This window comes from Canis lupus, chromosome 23 (assembly GCF_003254725.2).
Source record: "Canis lupus dingo isolate Sandy chromosome 23, ASM325472v2, whole genome shotgun sequence".
Taxonomy (NCBI): domain Eukaryota; kingdom Metazoa; phylum Chordata; class Mammalia; order Carnivora; family Canidae; genus Canis; species Canis lupus.
Window position 1 is genome coordinate 16824057 of NC_064265.1, and position 26522 is coordinate 16850578.

Here is a 26522-nt window from a genome sequence, read left to right on the forward strand (position 1 = left end):
TAGGAAAGATACCCTAAGTATAAACTATCAGTGCTTGTAAGTTTTGTGTAGGGTTTTATTTCTTAAATTATTTTTATTATTACATTCGCAATTGCTGTTTATCATTTTTCAACTTTGCATTGTATCTTTTTTTTTTTTAAAGCCACATTATTGGACATTCTAATTACTAACAGAATATTGCCCTGCACATCTATCATTCACATTGTTTTTTATTTTTTGTTTTGTTTTTGGATACACTTCCAGGGAACTAAGTATAATTTAAGCAACTTTTCAGTGCCTTTCTAACATTTAAAAAACTGATTGCCATGCTAACTCTGATAGCATGAATTTGAAATTTTGGGCTTACAGCTTGCAGATTACATTGTAAATTGATTTTGGTGTGTGTGTCTATTTGCCTTCTTCAGTGAACTTTATCATTTTTCATTTATTTGTTTTATCTCAGGGGAAGGCCTTTCAGCCTCCCGCCACTCTTTGCGAACAGGCCTGTCTGCCTCAAACCTTTCATTGAGAGGAGAATCGCCTTTATCTCTTCTTCTCAGTCATCTTCTTCCTTCTTCAAGAGCTGGAAGCCCTGCAGGCTCGAGGTGTACAACCCCACTACCCACCCCTCAAAGCAGCCCTCCTTCCAGCCCTAGCGTCAGTCGCCTGACCTCCAGGAGTTCCCAACAGAGTCAGCTTCAGGTCCCAGAGCTACTGGTTTCACCTGCCAGTGATGGTATCCCCACAGTAGTAATTCATCCGCCCGAGGAAGACTTAGAAGCATTGAAAGGCCAGGAGGAGAAGAATGAGGAAAATGTTGACATGACTCCAGGCAACTATTCAGAATCTCCATGTGTGGTGCTTTCTGCCTCTGGATCACTTGCACTTGGAATGCCTTTCAGCACAGAGCTTTAGCAGCATATGGAGATAATGCTTATAATTTGTTTTGACTTCTGCATGTCTTTTTTTTTCTTTATAGTATATTGTAGAAAAGAACAGAAGTATTAAACATTTTTAAGTTATAAAAAGATTACAAAGAGGACTACACATAATTTAAAGCCCTTTCAAAAATTTTCACTGGGATTTTCTGGGTCAAGGCATTTTTACAGTTCAGAAAGAAGTAGTAGAAATTTTTATAAGTAATCTTCTAATTTACCACAATTTTTAAAAACTGGTGGCTTTTCTTCTTGTACATTTCTTTCATAGTGTGAATGAACACAGACATTGGACATAAATTACAATGAGGTGATGTGTCTTTCAGATACTATTTGGTGTTTTTGTGCAAAGAATGCAGTGTATTTTTACCTTCCTACACAAATAGGATCGAATGTTCTTTTCCTCCTATTATCTCTGAGAAGATCAAAGTTCTCTAATGGCTATCTGGAATCATTATTTTAAGACTAGTATTATATTTTGGAGTAGACTTTAGTTGTCTTCTGTTTAGTGCCATATTTACCTTTACTCCAAATTGACATCGAACTTTTCAAGACCTGAGATCCTAGAGGTGTGGCTAGGATGTATATTTTTGTCTGTGAATTAGAAAAATTATTTTGTAGTGGATAAAAGACTTATAATTTATCTAAGGGTTATATATTATGATAATTCTGGCTCTTTGTAATATAGTAATTATATGTACCTTTAAACATGTTTATCTTTCCACCCAATGCATATAAAGGAGTATTCTTTAGTGACTGCTTTTTACTGACAGCTGTCAGTGTGGCATATAAATGCTAGCTAGTGGTTTTAATCACATAAGTATTATTACATTTTTTCATAATACTGATAACATGTAACACTTAGTGGTAGAGTAGGTTTATTGTATTAGCCTATTTAATGTGTATAAAAAGTTAGGTGGATACACCCATTTTCAGAGACCTAGACTCTACAAATCAGAAAAGTTAGGTAACTTCCCCCTGGATCATACAACTAATAAGGACCATCTCTGTTCTCTGACAAAATCCTCGTGATCCTACCACTATATGACAGACTTCTTCTCTGTATTGAGTTTCTCCAAACATACCAAGTATATTTGATGAAGGCTCATTGTAGTTGCCAAATATGTATATATATACTTGTAGAAGCAAAAAATGGAAATATGGTAGCTAAATCATTATAACATTAATTAGGACCATAGTTCTAGCTACCGTTGTTTTATTATAGTGTGTTCCATACACAGTGGTATTACTTTTCAAATATATTTATAATTCTAACTATTTGATGAAGTTCATGTTATCTCTATTTTACAAATGAAGAAAACTAAGATTTAAAGATACTAAGATCATACCATAAATGACCAGAGCAAGGAATTGAGCAGATTTACCTACAGCAAAATCCACAGTATAATATTTCATTGTAGATTTTAGTACGTCATGGAAAATATGTAGTTTAGTAATGTGGTAACCGAACAAAAAGAAAGAAATACTCTAGAATTATTTATTCAGAAGTAATTAACAGTCTAAATTAAAAAGAACCATCAAGACTTACTATTTTTCATTGAACAAAAGTGATTTTAAAGTTAATTCCTTGCATTTGTTTTTACTTCTATCTAGTAGTAATACTGAACATTTCTCATTCACCAGCTTTTATGAGGGATTATAGATTTTATATAGAAACTAGGAGGGGACACACTGTTTCACAGTAGCTTGTTAGGCCATGTTGTTAAGGGGATAAAGGTAGCAATTATCTGAAAATTGAAGAATAGTATTAAGCTTTTTTTCTGCTTTGCATAAGTATGACATGAGATTTAAAGAAAAGAAATTAGAATAGGGAAGAGAGGGAATTTCTAAAGAGAAGAAAAGGCCCTTAATTATTGTTTAAGAAGACATCTATAGAAGGTATATAATTAAAAGAACAGGAACAACTGTATATTATTCTCTGGTTTAATTACCTGGTGCTTAAAGCACTTAGAAATCGTAGTTCACTTTCCTTGAAGTCTGATGTTATGTTATAGGGGGAAAGTGGCCTTAGCATCATTTTGCAGAAACTATATTTTATGTCATAGGATCATGATTTGTGCAAACTCATAGTAAAAAAAGTAGTGTTTCCTATTATGTTTTGGGGAGTAATTACATATAAAAGAGTTAAGTATATTTTTAGTATTGATAGCTCTGTTCTGATTCCATGTTTTTTAACCTTGTCACTATTGACAGTTTGGGCTGGACAGGTCTTTGTCATAGGGGCTATCCTGTGCATAGTAGGATGTTTGACAGCACCCTTGGCCTCTGTTCACTAGCTGCCAGTAGCACTGCCTAGTTGTGACAGTCAAAAATGTCCTTACATGTTACCATGGGATACATATATCCCAACACAATCTTCTGTTTGAGCACTACTGCTCCAACTACTTCGATTTTCAAACCATTAGTGGCAGAAGACTCTGGTATATTTGATTTATCTTTCTGTAGTTAGTTAGATATGCTATTGTGAGAAAAATTTAAGGGCAAAAAATAATAGATTTACCAAAGTATGATTTTTTAAATCTCAGTGTTGATTTTATATATGCATACATTATTTTCTCTTAAAGAAGTACAGTCTTTCTGAGTTATCTGTGCTAAAGATAGTTTTAATTTTGGGGAATTTACTCATTTAATTATGAGCACCAGGAATTTATTGTACAAGCAGGGAGATGTTCTTTACTGATTAAGAAATCAGCTTTCCCTTAGCTGAGATTGGGGAGGACTACATAGAGAAGATAATGGTGAAAAACTCTTAATGTGGACCTGCAGGCCAGTTCTATTAGGTTCAAGATGACCAGGTTAGCCAGATGACTTCAGATCATATTCTAGCTTTATCAGTATTGAATTCCACATCATTTCTTCTTCCCATTCCGCTTTATCCTTACATTTCCACCTTAATCTTCATTCTACTCTTCTCTTCAAAATCTGATGACTGAGGCTATTCTGGGAAATTACATATATATTTTTTTGATCATACATCTGTGGATTGAATACATTTAGTAATTGGAAGTATGTGTATTGATGGTCACTTGCAGTTGACACCAAGGTATTAAAAATAGTCTTCATTTTCTTATGTGGAAGTTGGTGAAAGCCACTGAAAAATACTGGTTAGCCTTTTCTTTTTTTCCTACTTAGGCATGTATTTTAATAAAGGAATAGACTCTATTTTGGAAATTTAGAGACAAAGGTCAAAGAAGAGGAATCAATCACATAACTGGTCTGCTAAGCTAAGGTGGTGAGAAATGAGATAAGTTTTAGCACAGTTTTTATTTCAGAATTGTTTAACACTTCTAGAACACATAGCTAAATTGTTAGCATATGCTTTTTCTTTCTTTTTTTTTTTTTCAAGATTTTATTTTTAAGTAATCTCTATACCCAGTGTGGAGCTCAAACCCACAACTCCCAAGATCAGGAGTTGCATGCTCCACTGACTGTGTTAAGCCAGGTGCCCCAAAAGTTTATATATGCTATTTATACTTAGGTTTTTGGGTTATGGTAACATCCTGTTAATAAGTATTTAGTAAAAAAAGGGGATATCACAAAGGTCTTCGGTCATTGAGTTTAAGCAGTAAACCCCAATGACTTAGTTACAATTATTAGTTACAGTGTGTTCTAGAAAAATGAAGATACCCTCTGATCCATCAGATATATCTGCTATGCTTAAAAATCAGGAACTTTACTAATATTAAATTTAAAATTTATAGGATTTAGTCACAAACTGCTAAATTGAATTTCTGTGGGTAGCTAGACTGTTGTGAGTAGCAGAGTTAAAACTACAAGTCAAGTCTGTTGTAGGTCAGCCTGGCACCTTTTCTCTTGTGCTCAGTGTTTGGGGCAATAGTAATCTATATTCTTGAACTTGAAAATCCTGGGTGTTCTGAAAAAAGTGACATACATTTAATGGTAGAAATCTGTATTACATGTAACTTTATAAATATTGTTACATGTACTTTATAAATACTGAGATTTGAACTTTTTGCAAAGATCATAATGGTAACAATTGGTCACAGGCTGCAGGTTATTTTTAGGTCATTTTATTGTTGTTTTACTGTTGCTGCTGAATGTCACTTCAAATGAGCATGCTAACAATTGAACACACATCTATCATTTGTAATCCAAACTAATTTTATAGGTCTGTCTGAATCTTTTAGGTTGAGTCAATTAAAGTCACATGGCTATGAAGTGGCAGAGAGCGTACTTATTTCAACACAGATGTGTTTGATTATAAAACTCTTACTCTTTGTATTTATATTATAAAAACATTGCTATTTTCAAGTTGTACTTAGGAATAATGGCAGTAGGCAGCACATAAATACTAGCCAAGAGAAATGAAATTCTTGAGGAAATCATTATGATAACTTTAACTTATAGTTGATGTAGTTCTTGGATTTTTCTGAGTTGCATTTAGGGTTTATCAGAAAATAAATATTGTTACTGAAGTAAGTATGCCAAGTGTAGTTTGGCATCATTAAGCTGTGCAGTTTGCATGTGTTTTAGATACACCAAGAGTGCATTCCCTAAGTATTTGTAGTGGTGTAATCAGACTCAGGACTTCCAGCTTCTGTGATCCTCACCTAGTCACTTTTTTTCCTTCCTTTTGCAAAAGGCCACTGTTTTGTAAATCCCAATTATATTAAATGTTAAAATATACAGCTTAATTACTGCTTAAAATGTTACTCTTGTCTTGCTGGTATGATACTAACACCTGGCACTTTTGGTTTTTTAACCTTGCACATTTGCTTTTAATAAATTATCACTTTCAGGATATGAACAGAGTCAGTTTACAAAGTGAATTTTCATTTTACTAATTTGGAATTTTTTGGTTCTTAATACAGGTATTTTGGCCTCTCCACAGTCTGCCCCTGGAAACTTGGACAATAATAAAAGTGGAGAAATTAAAGGTAATGGAGGTGGAGGAAGCAGAGAGAATAGTACTGTTGACTTCAGCAAGGTAATTTTGTCCTTCCCTGTAAATTGTCATAATCATTCTTACTGAGAGAATCACTAGCAATGTGACTTTATTGGCATTGATTACAATAATTTTTTAATAGATTGTGCTTACCAGCCTGCCTGTGATGCTCATAATATGTAATTTAAGGTCAGAAATTACAAGAAAGGTAACAGTCTAAAAGCATTTGAATATATTTATATCTTACTAGTTTCAGGAATTTTGACAAAAGAATATGTGAATTATAGTGGTCTATACCTACCCATAGATAACATGAAACTTCAGGACCTTTTGAATTACAGTCATTTGTTCTGGAGCTACTACCACCAGAAAGATTAATTCTGGGCATGATGTTACAGCACTGGTGGGATCCCCTTTCTTGGCTGTAATAAGATCCCAGAATTACTGTCTTATGGTGTTTGTACTTTCTGGAATGTCCCTGGGAAACATATCAGTGTTTCCCCATGGGTAGGTAAAGGCATGGGTTTAGAGACAACTCCCCTGTCTCAACTATGATTTTTTATTTTTGTTAGATGAATATTTAGGTGAGATAGAAATAGAAAACTTCAAAATTTCAAAGGAACTGGGCAAAAAACTCCTCTAGGTTCAAATTGTAGTTGAATTCAAAGCATACTTCATGAGGCCTACTTCTGAATAATTAATTCTGTGTGGCTCCTATAATTTTTTGAATAGTATTAGTTTGTCTTAAGATACTATTTTAGCATTGTTGTATCTGGTTTAAGATTTTTTAATTCAGTGTGACTATTTCAAGTAAGATTCATTTCTCTTAAGCCTTTTATGGTATAAAATCTATAAAATCACATTTTGCAAAAAAGGAATGTAAAATGACTTGCATTATAGCTTTGCTTGAGCTTCTTGCTCTAAAATTATCAAAGTATTTTTAATTCTTCTATTCTAACTTGATCATATTTTTACTGGTACTTCTGTTATTTCAGATGAGTGAAAAGTCTTAGTGACTATACTGCAGTTTATTCTTGCTAAATGGATAAATATAATTTATGTTATAGATCTCCTCTAGACATGGCAGATGCCGGGTTTTTTTTTTTTTTTTTTTTTTTGTTCCTCTGTCACAGTTTTACTTTTTTTTTTTTACTTGGCCTGTCCTTGTGTACACCTCCTTGTCTCCTGTTGGGCAGGAGTCTGCCTCCTGGCACTGTAGTTGTGGCACACTGGGTGTGGGACTCAAGAGGCCCGCTGTAAGTGCTGGTTTTATTTTTAATAGATAGCCCTGTAAGTGGTTGTTTAGTGACTTGTGTGAAACTGCATATAAATGAAGTTCCCATACTTTGATATTATGTTTATAACCTTTTCTTTGTAATTATACACAGACTACTAAATTTGATTTTTCTAGCACTGTCCTACATCTATACCAATAATGGCTATTTACTTTAGTTTTAAATAAAAATAAAAATAATTTTTTCCCACTAAGCGAAAATACCAGGGAATACACAGAGCTCTTTAAAATAAAAAGAACTTATAATAATATATATAAAATACAAAGGGGCCAGTTAATTTCTAAGATTAAACAAAAATAATCGTGAAAGGAATATTCTTTTAGCACTGTGTATAATTTCATGAATCATTGTTAGTTTGTGAACTCTATTTTTGTCCTGAATAGTTTTAATGAATAGTACTATAATCCCTAAACATTTTCTCTAGTTTGTATGTTTCATAATTTAGATCTCTGAAATAGTAAAGAGAATGATGGAGCCATTGGGTCATTGTTTGATAGATGTGTTTTGCTTGTTTTTTTGTATTTGTCTACTCCATTCTTTACATGTGTGAGAAGTTTGATGTTTATACATCCATTAGATTACCAGTTTTGATTAGTAAATAGTAGTCTTAAAAGCAGATTTTCATTCCTATTTCTCTCCATATAGACTTACAAATGCCATGCAAATTTGATTTTTAATTATTCTTTATTTGTCAATAGGTTGATATGAATTTCATGAGAAAAATTCCCTCGGGAGCCGAGGCATCCAATGTGCTGGTAGGAGAAGTGGACTTTCTGGAAAGACCTATAATTGCATTTGTGAGATTGGCTCCTGCTGTTCTCCTTTCAGGGTTGACTGAGGTCCCTGTTCCTACAAGGTAAAGAGTTCATTCTGATTAACATCCTCAGTAGCATGTCCTAAAGCTAAAGATTTTTATCTCTTGATTAAAAAGGAGCATTTTGCTTTATGTAAAAAAAAAAAAAAAAAAAAGCTTATTTCAATTGTTAATATTGTTACACATCGAATGCTTTGACTAGTAGAGAATAAAAGAGCTATCTTTTTTTCTGGAATAAGAAGAAAAAAGCAAAAAACAAAAACAAAGTGTTCTTTTAAAAGATACTTAGCATTTATACCTTTTATAAGAGGTTTGGTGTTTTAGGGCCTTCGGTTTAAAGGACAGCTTGCCATTTTAGACCTGTTAGGTTCTGTGGAGTCAGAATGGAGTTGAATTCTTACTGGGCCACTTTTTCTGGGAGAGTCAAACCTGTCTGAGATTTTCTAAGCTTCATTTATAAAATGAGCATATGATTAATTCATACGGTTGATTACATGTAATAAAAAGCCTCTGGATTAGGCAAATGCTTTGTTCTGACATGACTAAAATTTTCTGTTCAATATACATAAGTAAAAAAGCAGATGGGGTCATATCCCTAAGAATTAGCAAGTTGTGTTATAAAGGATAATCAGTTTGTTAGCTATTGACTATTTAAACTTAATTGTAAATAATAATTTTAAAAATATTTTAAAAATAATTTTTGTAGTATTAAAAGATGAAGAATTACTTGCAACTTGATTGGAATATATGTGCCTATTTTTAGTATGCTTTCCTGAGTTACACTAGTGATGTAGTATTAAGGTAAGTAAGAAAAATAATTCCATAGATTTACACTATGGAATCTCATAAATTCTCATAAAACAAGAAGATGAATACTTTCAATTTGGGTAAATGTGAATATTAATATTTTTACTGTAGTGTAAATGAGGATAGAACTTAAGTAAGTTAAATACTTTTTAGTCATTTGTAAATAAATTAAAACAATAAAATAATAGGAGGTTTGATGTTAAATTTGTGGCGTCGTAAGAATTCTTTTTCCTTCCATAATACCTTATTTACCACAATAGAGTCTTTATCCAGACCATATTTGAGGGATTATAAATTTTTTTGTGTATACTATGAACTGTTTTATTAGGAAAACCTTAATTGTAAGTATTTAATGGAATTGGTATTTCCCTTATTTACTAATTTACCTTTTCTGTCAATACAGATTAGATCAAACTGTTTACTCAAATTCAAAAGAGTAAAGAAAATCAGAACTTTTTATGTAAATCACTCAATTCTTTAATCACTTCTTTACCCTAAAGAAGATGGGGCTCAGTAATGTGGTAGAAAGTTAATTATGAATGCCTTGCTTAATTTTGGTGGTCTGCTTTGCTAGGGGTAGAGTGTCATCTTCTCAGTGATTGGTTGGTATAGGGGGTATAGGAGAAGAAGTCTGAATGCTGTTTCTGAGTTTACATTTGAGTGATTGCTTTACGATTGCCTAGATCTTAGTGTATATGTTGTTTATATTTAAGTTTGTGTATTTTAATGTTTCTTTAGGTTTTTGTTTCTGTTATTGGGTCCAGCAGGCAAGGCACCACAGTATCATGAAATTGGAAGATCAATAGCCACTCTCATGACAGATGAGGTAATTAAAATACCCTATGAGGTGGATACTGATTATGAAGTTTATCATATTAGAAAATCCCCTAGAAGTGGAATTTCAGATCCTTTTCAAGTGGACACTGGTTGTGAAACATAATTTAGTTTTTGTTGTGGTTCATGGTAAAGTTTACAAAATTGTCCTTGCTGTCTGTACTATTTTATTTTATTCCCTCTTCAACAATTTGCCTATGGTGATATCTTTAAGACCTTTCTGTCAAGACCAGTAAATGCTTTTTGGTATTTTATTTTCCCCTCAACATTTGAAATTATTGACCACCTTCTTGAAATTTTGAAATTTTCTCCATCCTGGACTTAAGGATATAATTTCTTTAGGTTTTGCTTAGGATTTCACCTTTTCCCCCTTCCTGTTTTTTTCTCCATAATTTCTCTCTTCCATTTTTGAACCTTTTCACTGAGCAGGGCCAAATTGACCAGGACTTCTGTCTTTCTTTGGGGCAGAGCTTTGTAATCAGGTGTTAGACGTATTTATCGTACCTAAGGTAGATTTATTATGTGTAGAATTTTTCTTTCAACTTTAAAATACTTTTGTTCAATTTTTTTTTCTGTAGATTTTTCATGATGTAGCCTATAAAGCAAAAGACAGAAATGACCTCTTATCTGGAATTGATGAATTTTTAGATCAAGTAACTGTCCTACCTCCAGGAGAGTGGGATCCTTCTATACGCATAGAGCCACCAAAAAGTGTTCCTTCTCAGGTAAGAATCCATACCATTTTGTATGTTACTTTTTCTTAGTTAAAATACTTTTGAATATGTTATATACATTTTTATGATTCCAAAATCAAAACTATATATATAAAGGTGCACTCAGAGAAGGTGTACCCCTGCCATATTGCATTTACCTTCTTACCCCTATACCTGCGTCCTGTGAGAGGACCATTTGTTACTAGTATTGGTTCATCTTTCTAGTTTTTATTCAGTACAAGACAATATAAACATAGTCTTACTTCTTCCTCCTCTTTCTTACCAAAAGTTGACATACTACAGGTACTGTTCTGTATCGTTTTTTTTTTCTCTATTAACAGTATATCCTGGAGATTTGATAATAAGACATCATAGAAATATTTCTTATTTTCTCAAAGCTTTGTTTTGTGTCATTTATGGATATCCTGTAATTTATGCTTTTCCTGGGCTCAGTCTTTTGCTTTTACAAAGCATGTCACAATATTTATATGGCGATTTAGTCTTGTGCGGGTGTATCTATAGGGTAGATTCCCAGAAATAGGATTGCTGGTTCACATGGGAACTTATTTATAATTTTAGTAGATATTACCAGAATCCCTTCTTACTGGGTTACATTGTTCTGGACTCCCACAGTAATGAATGCCTCTTTCCCTATAGCTTCACTAACAGTGTATTGTCAGACTATTGGATATTTCAGTCTGATAGGTATCTTTATCCTTCTATGTCAGGTATTTTCAAGTGTTTTTCGTTTTTAAAGAGTTTATTTATTCATGAGAGACACACAGAGAGAGAGAGAGAGGCAGAGACATAGGCAGAGAGAGAAGCAGTCTCCCTGCAGGGAGCCTGATGTGGTACTTGATCCCATGGCCACGGGATCACAACCTGAGCCAAAGGCAGACACTCAACCACTGAGCTACCCAGGCATCCCTCAAGTGGTTTTAATTTACATTTATGTAATTAGTGAGATTGAATATTCCTGGGTATCTTTAGTTCATCGCACCCACATCCGACCCCTGCCAAGTGCCTTTTCTTAATATTGAAATCGTTTGTTGATCCTTTGGAGTTTATTTTGGTGCATGCATCCAATTTTATCTTTATCTTTATCTAAATTGCTGCCTTTTTGTTCTAATTCATTAAAAAGTTAAGCATTAAGTGATGCTGCCTTATGTTTTCTGAATTTCCATTTGCATTCAGGTCAGTTTTTAGAATTTCCTTTCATTGGTCTTTCTATTCATGAACCACTTCCACACTTTAATTTCTGAGGCTTTTAACATATTTTAATATTCAGTAGATCTAGATTCCCTCTTGACCTATTACTCTTGCTTTTCTGAATTTTCTTGGCTATCTTTGCATATTTATATTTCTATGTAAGCTTTAAAATCAGCTTTTAATTTCAGAAGTAAAACCTGATTTTTCAAAAGTTGTAATGGCAGTGAAATTTGTAAATGAACTGAGGCAGTATTGACATCTTTGTAACATTGAATCATTGAAGAACATGGTATGTTTTCTTTCACTTGTTTTCCTATTTCAAGTCAGTTCTTGTGTCCTTAAGGAATGCAATAAATTTCTCCTTATCTACGCTTTACATGCTTCTTGGTGAGTGTATTCATAAGCATTTTTGTCTTTATTGTCTCGATTGTAAATGAGGGTTTTGTTCCCCTATATCATCAGTTTGTTACTTTTATATATGAAGGCTATTTGTTATTGTATGTTTCTTTTTCCTCCTCCTCCCTTTCTTGGTTCTTTCATTGTATGTAATGGTTTTTCAGTCCTATCATCTGCAGTAAGGTATTATTACCCCTCCTTTTATCATTTTTGCAGCTCTAATACATTTTCTGTTATCTAATTGTATAGGCTGAAACTCAGTGTTAAGTGATAGTTGACTTGAAATGGGCATTTTTTTAGATGTATTTATTTATTTAATTTTATTTATTTTAAGATTTAATTTATTTATTCATGAGAAACACAGAGAGATAGAAAGGCAGAGACATAGGCAGAGAGAGAAGCAGGCTCCAATCGGGAGCCCGATGTGGAATCTGATTCCAGAACTCCAGGATCACTCCCCGAGTCGAAGGCAGATGCTCAACCGCTGAGCCACCCAGGCATCTCAAGATGTATTTATTTATTTTAGAGAGACATATGGAGCATGCATGCACTCATGTGAGCAGATTGGGGAAGGGGCAGAAGGAGAGGGAGAGAGAGAATCTCAAGCAGACTCTGCAAGTGCAGAGCCCAGTGCAGGGTTCTGTCTCATAACCCTGAGATCATGATCTGAGCTGAAACCCAGAGCTTAACTGACTGAGCCATCTAGGCACCCCTAAATGGGCATTTCTTAATTTATTCTGAACTCCTGTTCATGCCTCTAATGTTTCTCCCATTAAGTCACTGACATTGGAGACCAAAATATACATTTTTGTCATGCTAAGAAAGTATCCTGATCTCTGTCTCATTGAAATTTTTAATATCTCTGGAGATGATTGTGTGAATTTTATTTATTGGTTATTGTGGTGAACCATACTAATGGAATATATACTATGAAAACACTGTTGTGTTGGTAGAATAAGCCAAGATTCAGCTTCAGAATTCTGGTTATCTCTGTCTAATTTATTTGAGTTGTTCACATCACTGTAAGTAGATGGTGTATAGTGTTTTGTGCTGTCTTCATGCTTTGATATCTTTGTTATATTTGTTTGATAAAAGAAAATTTGTAAATTCTCCTTTCCCTTTCCCATTTAAAGCTTTTAAAACTTTAAATGTCTTGTGGTGATTTGGTTCTAAAAAATTTGGAGGAATAAGTGTAAAATTTTCTGAGCCTGAGTCTTTGGTTGCATGGTGTGCTTAAACTTATTTCTTCTGTGGAAATTGGTTTGTGTAAGCTTTCTCTTTTTTTCTGTCATTAAGTGTTTCTAGAAAATTACCTATTTCCTCTTTCTCTGGTGTCAGTTTTGGGAAATTATGTTTTCCTAATGTATTACCCATTTCATCAAGGTTTTTAATTTATTTGCAAAACATTGTACAGTATAGTCTCTCTCTCTCTTTCTCTCTGTGTGTGTGTGTGTGTGTGTGTGTGTGTGTAGCAAATTTCCCTTGGTTTGAAGTTGCCTTCTTGTCATATCTTTTGCTGAGCATTAGCTAATGATTTATCATATTTTTTTCAAATAGAACAGCTTTTACAACTTAATTTCAATTTTCCTTTCTTAAAAAAGGTTTTTGTTTTGGGACTCAGTTTCTGCTTTTAGCTGTTTTATTTCATGCATTCACTACAGGAAAGAATTTTGTTTTCACATTTCCTGAGTTACTTAATTCATTTATTTTTATTCTCTCATTTTTTCTTAATATCAGTGCTTAATTTTCTTGAATGATGCTTTTGCTGTATCCCATAGATTTTGATATGTAGTATTTTCCATTATTTTTGTTCCTTACGAATTCTATAATTTTGTCCCATTTGAGCTAAGATGTAAGTTTTAATTTTGACATTTTCAAATGATAGTCTTATGATTATAGGTAAGTCTTACTACTCTATAAATATTGAACATATAAACCAAGTAGTTCTAAGTTTGTAGTCCACCCAGAGCTTTTGACCCAGGGGATCTCCTGGGATAAACACCTTCCCCCACCTTTTGTTCTGTTCTTTCTGTCACACCTTTGACCTCTAGAAGTAACAAATTTACTGTTAGCTTCTTTCTCTTTAAGTGAGGGGGAAGGGGACATCCTTTATCGTAAGAATCTTGAATTAGTAAGAAAATTTAATAGGAAATTTATTTTTATGGCAATGTTTTAACAGATAACTCTTGTGCTACTTATGTCTTCATGGAGGTATTTTTGTAAAACAAAGATGGCATTTACCTTTAATATTATTAATGTAAATATTTTTCATTAGCGTGAGCAATATTTTACATATTCTGTTTAGAAAGATGTTTTATTGGATATTTATTTTCTTATTGCTGATTCGTAATTTGAAATGGTGTGTATAAATGTGCATTATAGTATATTTGTTATTAGAATACAAAATACAAAAAGCCAATCATAAAGTTAAAATATTAATATAGACAAATATTAGATATTGTTCTAAAGTGCAATTTATTTAAAGTAGAAGTTTATATTAGGAATAATTTTTTCTAAGAGCACTGATTAGATATGTAATCAATATGGCATCTCCTGTTCCCTCTAATTCAGGGTGCCATCTTAGCTTTTTGAAAACAGAATTCTTACTGGGTGATGGGTGCTGAGGGGGGCACTTGACAGGATGAGCACTGGGTGTTATGGTATATGTTGGCAAATCGAACTCCAATAAAAAAAAATCCAAAAAAAAAAAGAATTCTGAAAATGTGTTTTTTTATAAAATGCAGGAAAAGAGAAAGATTCCTGTATTTCCCAATGGATCTGCCCCCAGCTCGGGTGATACTCATGAGGCTGCTCATCATGCTGGGCCAGAGCTACAGAGGACTGGACGGTGGGTACAAATACTGATTCAGTGTGGGAGTCTTTTGGGGGACTAGAGGTTGATTTGAAGAAGGCATAAACATTTTTTTTAAATATCGGAAATTAATTTGTACAGTGTTTTTTTACATCTTTAAAAATGCATTATTCTGTAAGTGTATGGTGTTAAGGAAAATTATGCATTTAAAAGTAATTTTACTAGTAAATACATGAATTCTGTGTATCAGGCTTTAATTTAAAGTGAAAGTATTATGGATCATACATTAAGAATAATGAGCAGTTATACAGTATTGTAGGGTAATTTACATTACCTATACAGAACATTCTTGGAGAAGGTGTGGAGTGCTATTAAAATTCTCCATATAATGTTAGAGAATTATAGAAACAGAGGAATTGTAACTGATATTTTTTGTGTATGTGCCTAGACTTAAAACTCTTAAATGAGCATTATATCATAAGATAATGTGAAATTGGGTAGTAAAGTAATTAAACCATAGTTATGAGTTCTAGAAACCTAGTTAGAAAAACTGTTGAAGATGTTAATTTTATAATAAAAAATAGAAATAATGCTAGGTGTAAAACATTGTCTTAAAATATTTTGTAGAAGTAGAGAAATGTTACAGTATTTCCATACTGTAACAAAGCATGTAGATATTGATACTGTTTTCCACTGGTAGTTGTTATGAACCGAAGATATTTTGACTGTTATATATTTGTTTAGCAAATCAGGTTATTTTATATAGACATAATATTTAGGGGAGTTGATGACATATCTAAAGAATACTATTTAGGAGAAAAATAACAACTGGCATACTGAATATAAAATTTAGAGCAACTTAAACTCACAGTTTATTCATTGCCTAATATATTAGTCTCTGTGACTGTCATAGAAATAAGACTGCTCTGGTATGAAAGGTGGTGGTCTAAAATTAGCTGTTACTATTACTTCTTTAAACTTCAGACTGAGATAGGGTTAGTGGCTGAGAAATACCAAGTCAGGCTCCCATTGATTTCATGGTCACACGAGAGCCTCCTATAAACTATTAATCAGTTGTTGATTTGATGATGTAATTTCATTTTTTAGATTATCATTGGCACCTTTTTATTACAAGTTGATTTCCATTGCTGTCAGATTATTTATACAGTAATACTTGAGTATATTTATAGAGTATACTTGTCAGTGTGTGTTCAATGTTTATTTCAGTATTAACTTTAAAATAAGGTAGAGTGGTAAACCTTGAAACATCCAAGCATTTTAAAGCATAAGATTAATTTTTTGATGTATTTTTTTGCAGTATTTTCTACACAATAACTATATGTTTTATGAGTCACAAAACCTTTTTGAATTATTGCTTTGCCTAGTACCTACTATGTCTTAGGCAGCGAACAAGAAAAAGTTCCTGCTCCTCGCAGAGCTTTTATTAGGCACTTTGAAATTAGATGTACCCAAGAGTCTGATTAAAAAAAAGAAACATTGAAATGATAAGGCTTTGATGCACAAACATAGATTTTAAACTTCCTGATAAAACCTCTTAGTTTTATTAATATGCACACAAGCTTGAGTACATGTCCAGTAAATTAAATGCACTAAGTAGTTTTTAGGCTTTTCTCCTGAACCAAAACCATTTTTGATTGAAGTACTAATTTTAAAGTCATTAAAATTATTTAAATCACTACTGACTGAGTCTAAGCATAGCATACTATATTCATATTAAATGATATTTGGGGATTTATATTATAATTGCTTTCCTAGTATTTTCTGACACTTGCGTTTAAGATTTATAATGTAGATAATAATTGATAGAATTGCTAATGCACATTTTCATGAATGGAGTGTACAGTCTTATTTATTTTTATTGTATATTTTCTTGTACATTTGTGTCTGAAATAACATTTACTCATATAAAATCATTTGCCTCCAGTCTTCTCAATATATAGTCCATAAAATACAGATGTTTATGTGTCTTTTAATGAGATCTGCCTTTCCTCTATCAGTGGATTAGATTAAATGAGTGTATCTTCTATGATTTATATCATGATTTAAATAGGATATTAATTTTTGTTGATGAAACACTAGGCACCAGCAGTTTAATGTAGCCCATAGTTTTAGTTTGAACTAGCTAGAATCCTCTAGTGTACAGTTTGACGAGTTTCATCTCACCTATTTAGGCTTTTTGGTGGTTTGATACTTGACATCAAAAGGAAAACACCTTTTTTCTTGAGTGACTTCAAGGATGCATTAAGTCTACAGTGCCTGGCCTCGATTCTTTTCCTATACTGTGCCTGTATGTCTCCTGTAATCACTTTTGGAGGGCTGCTTGGAGAAGCTACAGAAGGCAGAATAGTGAGTACAAAGATTGGTAGTGGCCAGGCTCTTAGCTCTTCAGAGGCAAGTGTCTGTGTGCATTTGTCTCACTATTCATACTTTTATTTGAAGAGTCTACCCACAGCATGATTACCCTGTCCCAGAGCAGACTTCCCCCAAAGGTAATTGCTATGGAAAACATGGGGAAGCCATTTGAGCAGGAGAAGATGCACAGTTGAGGTAAAAAAAAAAAAAAAAAAAAAAAAAAGGAAAAAAGGAAAAAAAAATAAGAAAAGAAAAAAAAGTTTATCCTGGCTTGCTGGATGAATGGTTTTATAAATTGAGTAAAAGGCTTGTATTGTCTTTTTTGTGGGGAGTGGGGCAGGGTTGGCGGTGGGAGACAAATAGAACTGATTCTGGGTGGGTCATGGGTGGGGGAATTGATTAATGGGCTACTTCATATCCTGTAAGGCATCATAGAATTAGTTAGAGCCGTGTCATTAATATTAACTCATCAGCCCTGGTGAGTAGGCCCTGACTCGACAACTAGAATTTAGAAGTTGTGGACAAATGGTGGATTTTTAGTGTTATTTTGCTGTTATTAAATTTGTGTGAAGGTAGACAATGTTTTAATTAGGAAATATAACTGAAAACTGCATCCATAATTTGATATGACTAAAATGAAAATTTTTATAATTTTTTTGTTCTTGGTAATGCTATAGAAGGGGCTGTGGGAGAGGCATGATAACAGAGAATCCAGTGCTTTGTAAAATCTTGTAAGACTTTCTTTTTGTTCATTTACATTTTAATGGCATTTAAATGAGATGCTTTGTAATTCTTGAGGGTATTTTATTTAATTATATCTACTCCTGGGGGGAGATTCATTGTTTATAGATAAAAGGTTAAAAAAAATAGCCAAACACCGAGTAATGATAATTATTCAATTAATGTACTTCATGAGGTAGACATGAGACAAACATGACAACTGAAATTTCCTTTGAAACTCCATATATTTTTGATTATTTAGATTCTTTTACCTTATTCTGCAATCATTGTATCAAGGAAATCTATTTTTAATAAGTTGCTTTTATGTGCTGTCCCAAACTGTGCATGTAACTCTACTGGTCCCCCTGGAGATGTGTCTAATCCTTTACCATCATGGAAATGCTGCTGCTTTGCTTTTGGACTATACCACACTGCCTGCCCTTCTTATCCTGCTATTTAATACCATGTGCATGTGGAGTACTTTAGGCACTGGAGGAATATAGACTAGTGTAAGATGAGCATCTGTCTTCTGTCCTGAAGGATCCTGACCTAAGAGAAAAAGATAAGATTGTATATACACAGGCAATACGTCTTGGTGTGGGTGCCACATGTGAATGAGATCAAGGAAGTGCTGTTGCAATCAAAGTACCAGAAATAGAGAAATCAGGGGTAGTATGGAGAAAAGTGATATAGAGAAGATGCGTTTGTTTTCAGGTGCGTTGGAACCTCAAGTAGGAGGTGCAGATTCAGAATTCGTAGAGTACTGGTAAGGAGGAAAAGTAAAGGTTGGGAATAAATGAGGTTCATAAGGGAGATAACTTGTAGTGACAGGAGAGGGAAAATGTGGGAAGTTAACATTTGTGGACTAGAGGAGGAATGAGAATGAGGAGAAATGGCTCACCAGATTAAACATGGGCACTGCCAGAACTTCAGAAGAGGAATCAGGATGATACCATTTTGCAGAAACCAAAATAGAGGCTTTGAGAAAGAGGAAAGATTAGCATGGAGTGGTCAGTGCCATGCCCTGGAGTGGTGTAGGGGGGAAGATACTGGTAGGGCTTTTGATGGGTGTAGTGGAAACTTCTGAATGTGGCGACGTGAAGGCAGTGTGGTAGGGCTATGATTTCTTTAGCGAGAGATACCTTTTGGTTTGGGAATGAGCATAAAAATAGTTTAAAAATTAGATAAAGAATAGATCTGGGTAAAGGAACTAGTAAGTGTACCAATAAGATGTTGGGAGAGGAGTGGTGGAGTGGCGAATGGAGGGTCTTCATGTGGCAGGGTCTGGCTTTTCAACGTGGTGTTGGGAAGGGAAACTAATTTTGTGCCTTTTTGCCCCCCTGTTAGCATTTCCTTATTTGCCATATCCTTGCTCCTCTTCTGCATTGTTTTGCTTTCTGTCTCTAGATACCATTTAGACGGTTTTTTTTCTTTGGAGCTCTGCTTACATTCATTCCTAAGTATGCATATTCTAATTGAACTAAGGATTTTATAATGGCTTAGCAGTTAATATGGACACTTCATTTGTATGTGGGTTTGATCCTATTTTTATAGCAGTAGTTGAGTAATACTTTGCAAACTATTTTTTTGTGATTTTGATTTTATAAGATGCTGTTATTGCATACGATGAGATTTGCTGCCATTTGTTGAGTGTATTCTGTGTATCAGCATGTAGGCTTGCTAGACGTTTTCACAAACATGGCTTCATTAAGTTCTCCTGGCTGTCATCACTCCTATTTAAAAAGGACAAAGGTTGGGCTTGAAAAGTTTGGGATACGGCTGGCTGTGGCCTAATGTCTAGAAGTAACGAAGGGGTCTTCTGCTCAAATGTGGTTCTGAAGCCCTGCTTTTCTGCTCCTGCTTTCTGGTGTGCTGCCTTCCAGGTCCAGGAGGGGTGCTTGGCTTGTCCTAAGCTTCTTTTCCTTGCCTTTACCAATGGTGGGCTTTTCCTTTCTTGATAGTGCCTTCCAGTTAATCTTGATGTTTGTGAATGGTAAACTGCTCTTCTCTTTCTGATCCCTCCCCTCTGTCTAGTGACATAGCCTATACCCCGTACTGTCTAGTAACCTCATCAGTTAGAATGTAATGTTGGTAGTGGTGCAGAATCAACATAGTAGCTTTGATTTAAACTCCCTTGAGCCTTTCATTTTCTTATTTTACCTTTTTTTTTACCAAGCTTTAATAATAAGGTACTTCTTCATTTAATGGTTGCTATGAGTTTTTTAAAGAGATTTCCCATCTATTTTATGATAAAAACACTTTATTTTTGATATCTATTGGTTAAGCTCATAAGATTAATCTCTTTAAACGTGGAAAATTGCTCTTTAGAAATCTTTTTGAGAATGATAGCATCACTTGTTAATTTCAGATTTATTTATTTGAAGGATCTTTTTTCTTTTCATAGCATACATATAGAGTATTTAATATGTTTTCTGTTTTTTTAAGTGAACTATTTCAGGCATAACACAAACATCCAAAATAACAAACATCTTTGTACTCCGCACAAGCTTAAGAAATAAAATACCTGTAGATAGAGTTAAAATCTCTGCGTCTGTCTTCCATTTACTCCTCCCTCCTGGCCTCCCACAATACCGCATTCTGAATAAAAGTTGATTGCAAAAGTTTACTTTTAATGTGAAAGCATTAAGCAGTTTTCCCTATGTATTTAAAATGTGTTTGTAGTTTTCCATGTCTTAAAATTTAAAATTGGCTTAAAAGTTGCGTCTGCTTTATATATTTAACTCCTTGATTAGTATTTTTATTTTCCAGATGTCGTACATGTATTTTAGTAGGTTAGATATGTTTATGATGTATTACTTCTATTCATTTCTTTTTTCCTTAAACAGAGTGCAATAGAGTCTCTTTTTGGAGCATCATTAACTGGGATTGCCTACTCGTTGTTTGCTGGGCAACCTCTAACAATATTGGGGAGCACAGGTCCAGTTTTAGTGTTTGAAAAAATTTTATTTAAATTCTGCAGGTACGTAATTGTTACTTATCACACATGTTTATATATGTGTATAATTATATTGTTTATTAATTTTAGTTAAAAGTGCATCATATATTTAGTAGCTGAAAAAGAGAATCTGAGCAATATATATATATTTAGTGTTTTGGGACTACCATGTGGTTGACTACTCTGGCCCCTACCATCATTCCTACCCCAGTCACCCTGAGTATAAAATCAGTGGATTTCAGAGCTGGTCAACAAATCCCTTGGGCAATAAAAATCCTTTGTGCTAGCAAATTTCAACCCAGTAAAAAGATGTTAATCTTATTGTTGATTAGTTGGTATGTTGGTCTTATAAAGGAATTTTAAAAAGAGGTGGATCTTGGGGCCTCAAGCTGACTTTAATAATCAGGTCTATTTACCAGAAGGAATTTAGCTTTCTGTGTAGGTGTCAGTTTCCACTGGCAGCGTGTTCACAGTGTGGGAATCAATTTAGGGTACAGTAGCTGGTAGACTTGGAATTTCACATGGCCAATACGATTCCTTCTGTGAGATAAATGTAGTTGAATATTTTAGCCTGAAACAACTGGATCTATTAAATATTTGATTCATCTAACTCATCTTGTTCTGATTCTTTCTTCACTGAGCAAGCTGATTCTGATTCCAATCTGGCATGTTAGCTACAATAGACTAAGAGAGAATGCAGTGACCTGAAGTGTTCAGGACCCTATGGTCCTAAAGTAATTTCTTACTTGAAACTGAGTTTAAAAAATGAAGTCACTTTCAAAAAAAAAAAAAAAATGAATTCACTTTCTTCAGTGATGCTGGTGACGGAGGAGATGGAGATGGTATTGATGATGGCAGTGGAGGGAACAGGGAACAGTTTACGTTGACATAGATCTTCTGGATCTTCAGAGAGTCATATCCAGTGGTTCTATAGAGTGTACATCTGTCATTTACTCCTCAGAATTGATTTCAAAGTGAAGTCTTTGTTTTTGAAATACTAATAGCTTGGTAGACTTTCACTGTAAATCTTTTACATAGGTAAAATATAGCCATTATATTTCTGTTATCTTCAGTTATAGAAGAAACATACAGAGCTTTCTTTAGTTATTATTGTTATCCTGTAATTTGCTCTTTTTAGGAATCTTATTTTTTAAACTGTTTTTATGCTTGTTGTGAAATTTTAATTAAAGATATCCATTGCCATGTATGTATATTGATCATGTCCACATTTTTTTCCCTAAACAGAGATTATCAGCTGTCCTATCTGTCTTTAAGAACCAGTATTGGTCTTTGGACCTCTTTCTTGTGCATTGTTTTGGTTGCAACAGATGCAAGCAGCCTTGTGTGTTATATTACTCGATTCACAGAGGAGGCTTTTGCAGCCCTAATTTGCATCATATTCATCTATGAGGCTTTGGAGAAGCTCTTTCATTTAGGAGAAATATATGCATTTAATATGCACAACAATCTAGATGAACTGACCCGCTACTCGTAAGTGTTTTTGTTTTCTCCAGTATTAAAATGTATTTTTTCGGAGATGTCTGAGCCAAAAAAAAAAAAGAATTTTTTTGAATTGTGATGCTCATTGTATATCTAGCTGTAACTACCCAACTAGCCATTTGGAGGTTGACTTGTTTGTTACGGATGAGATTTTACCAGAGCATTCAATGTACGTAAATACAGTTGAACAGATTGAATCATTTTTATTCCCCAAAACAACTGATTCAAGTGTGTGTACTTTTGTTCTTCTGTTTGAATTGAATCAGTCAATTTAAATTCATTTGTTTGGTGACAAACCATCATGTATTTGAATCAGGCAATTATATTATTATTATTTTTTTAAAGATTTTATTTATTTATTCATGAGATACAGAGAGAGAGGGAGAGACACAGGCAGAGGAGAAGCAGGCTCCATGCAGGGAGCCCAACGTGGGACTCGATCCTGGGTCTCCAAGATCACGCCCTGGGTTGAAGGTGGTGCTAAACTGCTGAGCCACCCGGGGCTGCCCCAAGATCTTATTTTCTTTAGTCAAATCCTGAATGTAGGATGTAATATTTCTCATATTTCTCATGTTTTGCATTTTCGTTAACATTTTTGAATTTTGCTAATTTTTATTTGAAATTATTTTTAAAGTATAATTTCAGTACCCTGTCATGCTATTTGCTGCAGTATTTTCTTTGTGATGAGAAAAGCATGACTTGAAAATATTTTAAGACTCTAGAATAAAATAAGATTTGAATAGTAATTATAATAGTTACAAAAGGTTGGCAAATATATTTTATAAAAAGTCAAATAGGTTATTAAAATTAAATGTATCTAGGTAGATACCTATATTTGCTGTCTTTAGCAGTCATGCTTGTTATAAATGTGATTTATATGTTTTTATAAATTTGATTGACTTACATGGAGTGGTTACCAAAAAACAAGGGTACAACTTCACTCCTTCTGCCTACCCAAGCCCCAAATCCCTATGTTCTTCCCCTTACCTCCATGTTCTCCTCCATCTACCTTTCCCTTGCCTCCCTTACATATTCAACTTTAATGGATATGAAAATTTCTATGAGACATTAATCTATTTGAGGAGATTAGAGACACTCTGATCCAAATCTCTTTTGTGTTATCTTCTTTGCTCTTAAGCTAGTTAATTTTTTAAGTGTTACTTTTAGTTTTCTCTCTTTCCCTCTTCCTTTGACCTTTATGAAACATGGCTTTTATGGCTAGTGCCATCCAATGAGAACATTGTTTACGTTTGGTTAACTGAGTGATTACATATGACCATGATTCATTCAGCTGAGATCCTGTGAGCACTTGCAGGCACTGTGTTAGCAGTGTTGCATAATTCACATCACGTGTGACTTAATTATTCATATCATAGTCCCATTTGTGTATGAAGAAACTGAGCCTCATGGGGATTAAAACCTGCCCTGAGTCAAACAGCTAGTAAATGGGAGGGCATGGAATGAATCAATGAATCCAAAGTCCAGCCTCTTGCCTGTTCTCAAACAGCTCATAATCTAATTGGAAATATTCCTGTGTGTTTCTTCTTTTTATTTTTTAAACCCACATTTAGAGGCTTTTTTTTTTTTTTTTTAATTCATTCATGATAGACAGAGAGAGAGAGGCAGAGACACAGGCAGAGGGAGAAGCAGGCTCCATGCCGGGAGCCCGACTTGATCCCGGGACCCCAGGATCGCTCACTGGGCCAAAGGCAGGCGCTAAACCGCTGAGCCACCCAGGGATCCCCTCCTAGTTCTGTCCTGATGAAAAACCATGTTTCATTTATTTCTTTAAGAATAAATCTTTTTTTTTTTTTTTTTTTAAGATTTTGTTTATTCATGAGAGACGCAGAGAGAGAGGCAGAGGCACAGGCAGAAGGAGAAGCAGGCTCCATGCAGGGAGTCTGATGTGGGACTCGATCCCAGGACTCCAGGATCACGCCCTGGGCCAAAGGCAGGTGCTCAACTGCTGAGCCACCCAGGTGTCCCCCAAGAATACATCTTAAGATCAATAAAGGATGAACATGAGTAGGTAGGGTTTGTCAGAGTACAAAGCATTAATAGGAGTGTTGCTTTATTGGGAATCTGTGTGTTTTGTGTATGTGTGGGTGGGGAGGCAGAGCAGCTCCCCTGGGGGTTAAGTAGGTAAGATTTAGAGGTGAGTGACCTTGCAAAACATGAGGGGAGGGGTATCTTGTCATATTTTTAAAGAAAATAGCATCCCCTCTAAGGAGGAATATATCTAGCAAGTTTCATTAAGATTTTCCTTAAAATATCATTCTGTTGATATTTGTATTGTTTTATTTACATAAGCCAAATCTTGTTCCCTTCCACTGTTCTGATAGGTTTTCCACTTTCTAGTCTCTATACATTACAACATGGGAAAAAAGTTTAATTAAAAGCTACCACAGGGGCACCTGGGTGGCTCAGTTGGTTAAGTGTCTGCATTCAACTTAGGTTGTGATCTCAGGGTCCTGAGACGGAGTCCTACATCAGGCTTCCTGCTGATCGGGGAGTCTGCTTCTCCTTCTCCCTCTGCCCCTCCCCCAACTTGTGCGCGCGTGCGTGCACGTGCTCTCTCTCTCTCTCTCTTTCTCTAAATTAAATAAAAGCTAAAAATTAAAAAAAAAAAAAAGCTACCACGTTGTGTGGTTGATTTAATAAAATGTGAACATGAAATGCAGGACCCTTGAAATTTTATTCTGTTCTCGTTTCTCAGATGTGTGTGTGTTGAACCTCCTAACCCTAGCAATGAAACTCTAAAAATATGGAAAGAAATGAATTTAACAGCACATGATATTTCCTGGGGGAATCTCACTGTTTCTGTGAGTACATTATGAAATAAGGGATTTTGCAAATATTAACCTAGTTCTTAAGCTTTTTCTGGGTAGACCTACATTTTCTCCTTTATTGATCAGTAGTTGTGATATGTTTTCAGAATATAGTGTTGTGTCGACCAGACAGGAGCTATCACATGTTTATGTATCATGCAGTAAAAAGTATAGGCTGAAAAGAACAAACCTGGTAAGGAGGATAAAAATGGACTGTGACTTCCAGGATTTAATTATTAAAAAATGTGAATATACTCTGGTTTCTAATTCCATGTTGATTGTAGATTGGTAAATTCAGAGAAGGTGTTTGCTAGGACTGTGATTGCATGTACTGGAGTCGACAGAACAATACACATCCACTTGTCCTGCTTTCCTGGTACCAGCTCATCTGCTCCATTAGCAGCTTATTCAGACTAAACCTTGTTTAACTGTGGTCTAGTAGTCTAGTCTGTAGTTTCAGCTGTAGAGACGAGTATAATTTAAGCACCTAAGAAAGGAAATAAGACAAGAACGTGCAATGAGCACCTACTCTGTACTGAATACTATTACATATTATTGTATTCTGTTGGGAAATTGTCCTAGCCTTAGAATACCTGTTTAGGGCAATTCTCAGGTTGGGATTTGGGATTAAGGTATCAAGTGATATCAATAAAATCAAGGTCCCCTGAGCTTCTCTGGTGCTTTTTATATCATATAAGCAAATGTAGGTCATTCTTTTCTCACTAAAGATAATAGTTAGCTCCTAACTATATAATTGTGAGGGTGTCATCTGCAATTTTATCTCACTGATAATATAATTCTATGTATGATCCAGTACAGGAACCATTCATTAGCTGCATGTGTCTATTCAAATTTAAATTAAATACAATTAATTAAAAGTTCAGTTCTCAGTTGCACTAGCCATGTTTCAAGTGCTCAGTCACTTCATGTGGCTGCTGCATTGGACAGTGGAGATATAGAACATTTCCATCATCACAGAAAGTTATGTTGGACACTGCTGATTTAAAAGCATTATATATCAGTAATCAAATGAATACTTGACTGTTTGATATTTAAAATGTCAATTTTGCTACGAAGGAGGTCGAGTAAATAGAGGTGCTCAAATGAAAGTGATCCGTTTAAAAAAGATTCATTCCTTGGTGAATAAGAGGTCTTGATATTTTAGGCACAGGCCTTTAAGGTGTGTTTTTTTTTTTTTTTTTGATTATCAAAAGGCCCATGTTTTTTTTTTTTGTTTCTGCTTTTAAATACTTACAGCTCTTATTTTTGGGATCTATGTTGTAGATTTGTAGCTTTACTAATCTCAGCAATTAGAAGTTAAGAAAAATGGAACCTTTGACTATTTTTCTCTTGTGTTAAGCCTGAGTTGTGTTTGCTAAAACGAGTCTCATTAGAATATAAGTAAGAAACAGATGACATTAGTG

At 34.3% G+C, this 26522-nt stretch overlaps 2 protein-coding genes across 12 annotated transcripts in view; one reads left to right on the forward strand and one right to left on the reverse strand.

Annotated features, from left to right (window-relative positions):
- SLC4A7 (solute carrier family 4 member 7) overlaps nt 1-26522 on the forward strand; it is a 110069-nt gene that overhangs the window by 57814 nt on the left and 25733 nt on the right. For 3 of the 6 annotated variants that reach the window (XM_025461051.3, XM_025461049.3, XM_025461050.3), the window contains exons 7-16: nt 443-811; nt 5768-5883; nt 7835-7992; nt 9496-9583; nt 10170-10316; nt 14654-14757; nt 16914-17088; nt 20661-20794; nt 22016-22261; nt 24987-25092. In XM_025461051.3, coding sequence (XP_025316836.1) covers nt 443-811; nt 5768-5883; nt 7835-7992; nt 9496-9583; nt 10170-10316; nt 14654-14757; nt 16914-17088; nt 20661-20794; nt 22016-22261; nt 24987-25092 — 1643 coding nt within the window. The remainder of the gene's footprint in view (nt 1-442; nt 812-5767; nt 5884-7834; nt 7993-9495; nt 9584-10169; nt 10317-14653; nt 14758-16913; nt 17089-20660; nt 20795-22015; nt 22262-24986; nt 25093-26522) is intronic. The other 3 variants (XM_025461052.3, XM_025461054.3, XM_025461053.3) reach the window with 1 other exon arrangement.
- The window catches only part of LOC112668649 (translation initiation factor IF-2-like), an 89263-nt gene that overhangs the window by 34159 nt on the left and 28582 nt on the right, over nt 1-26522 (reverse strand). For 2 of the 6 annotated variants that reach the window (XM_049100037.1, XM_049100034.1), the window contains exon 3: nt 7802-7985. The exons of 2 other annotated variants lie outside the window; for them this stretch is intronic. The gene's annotated coding sequence lies outside the window, so the exon portion shown is untranslated. Of the gene's footprint in view, nt 1-7801; nt 7986-25292; nt 25586-26522 lie in introns of those variants that run through there. 2 more of the 6 variants (XM_049100033.1, XM_049100032.1) reach the window with 1 other exon arrangement.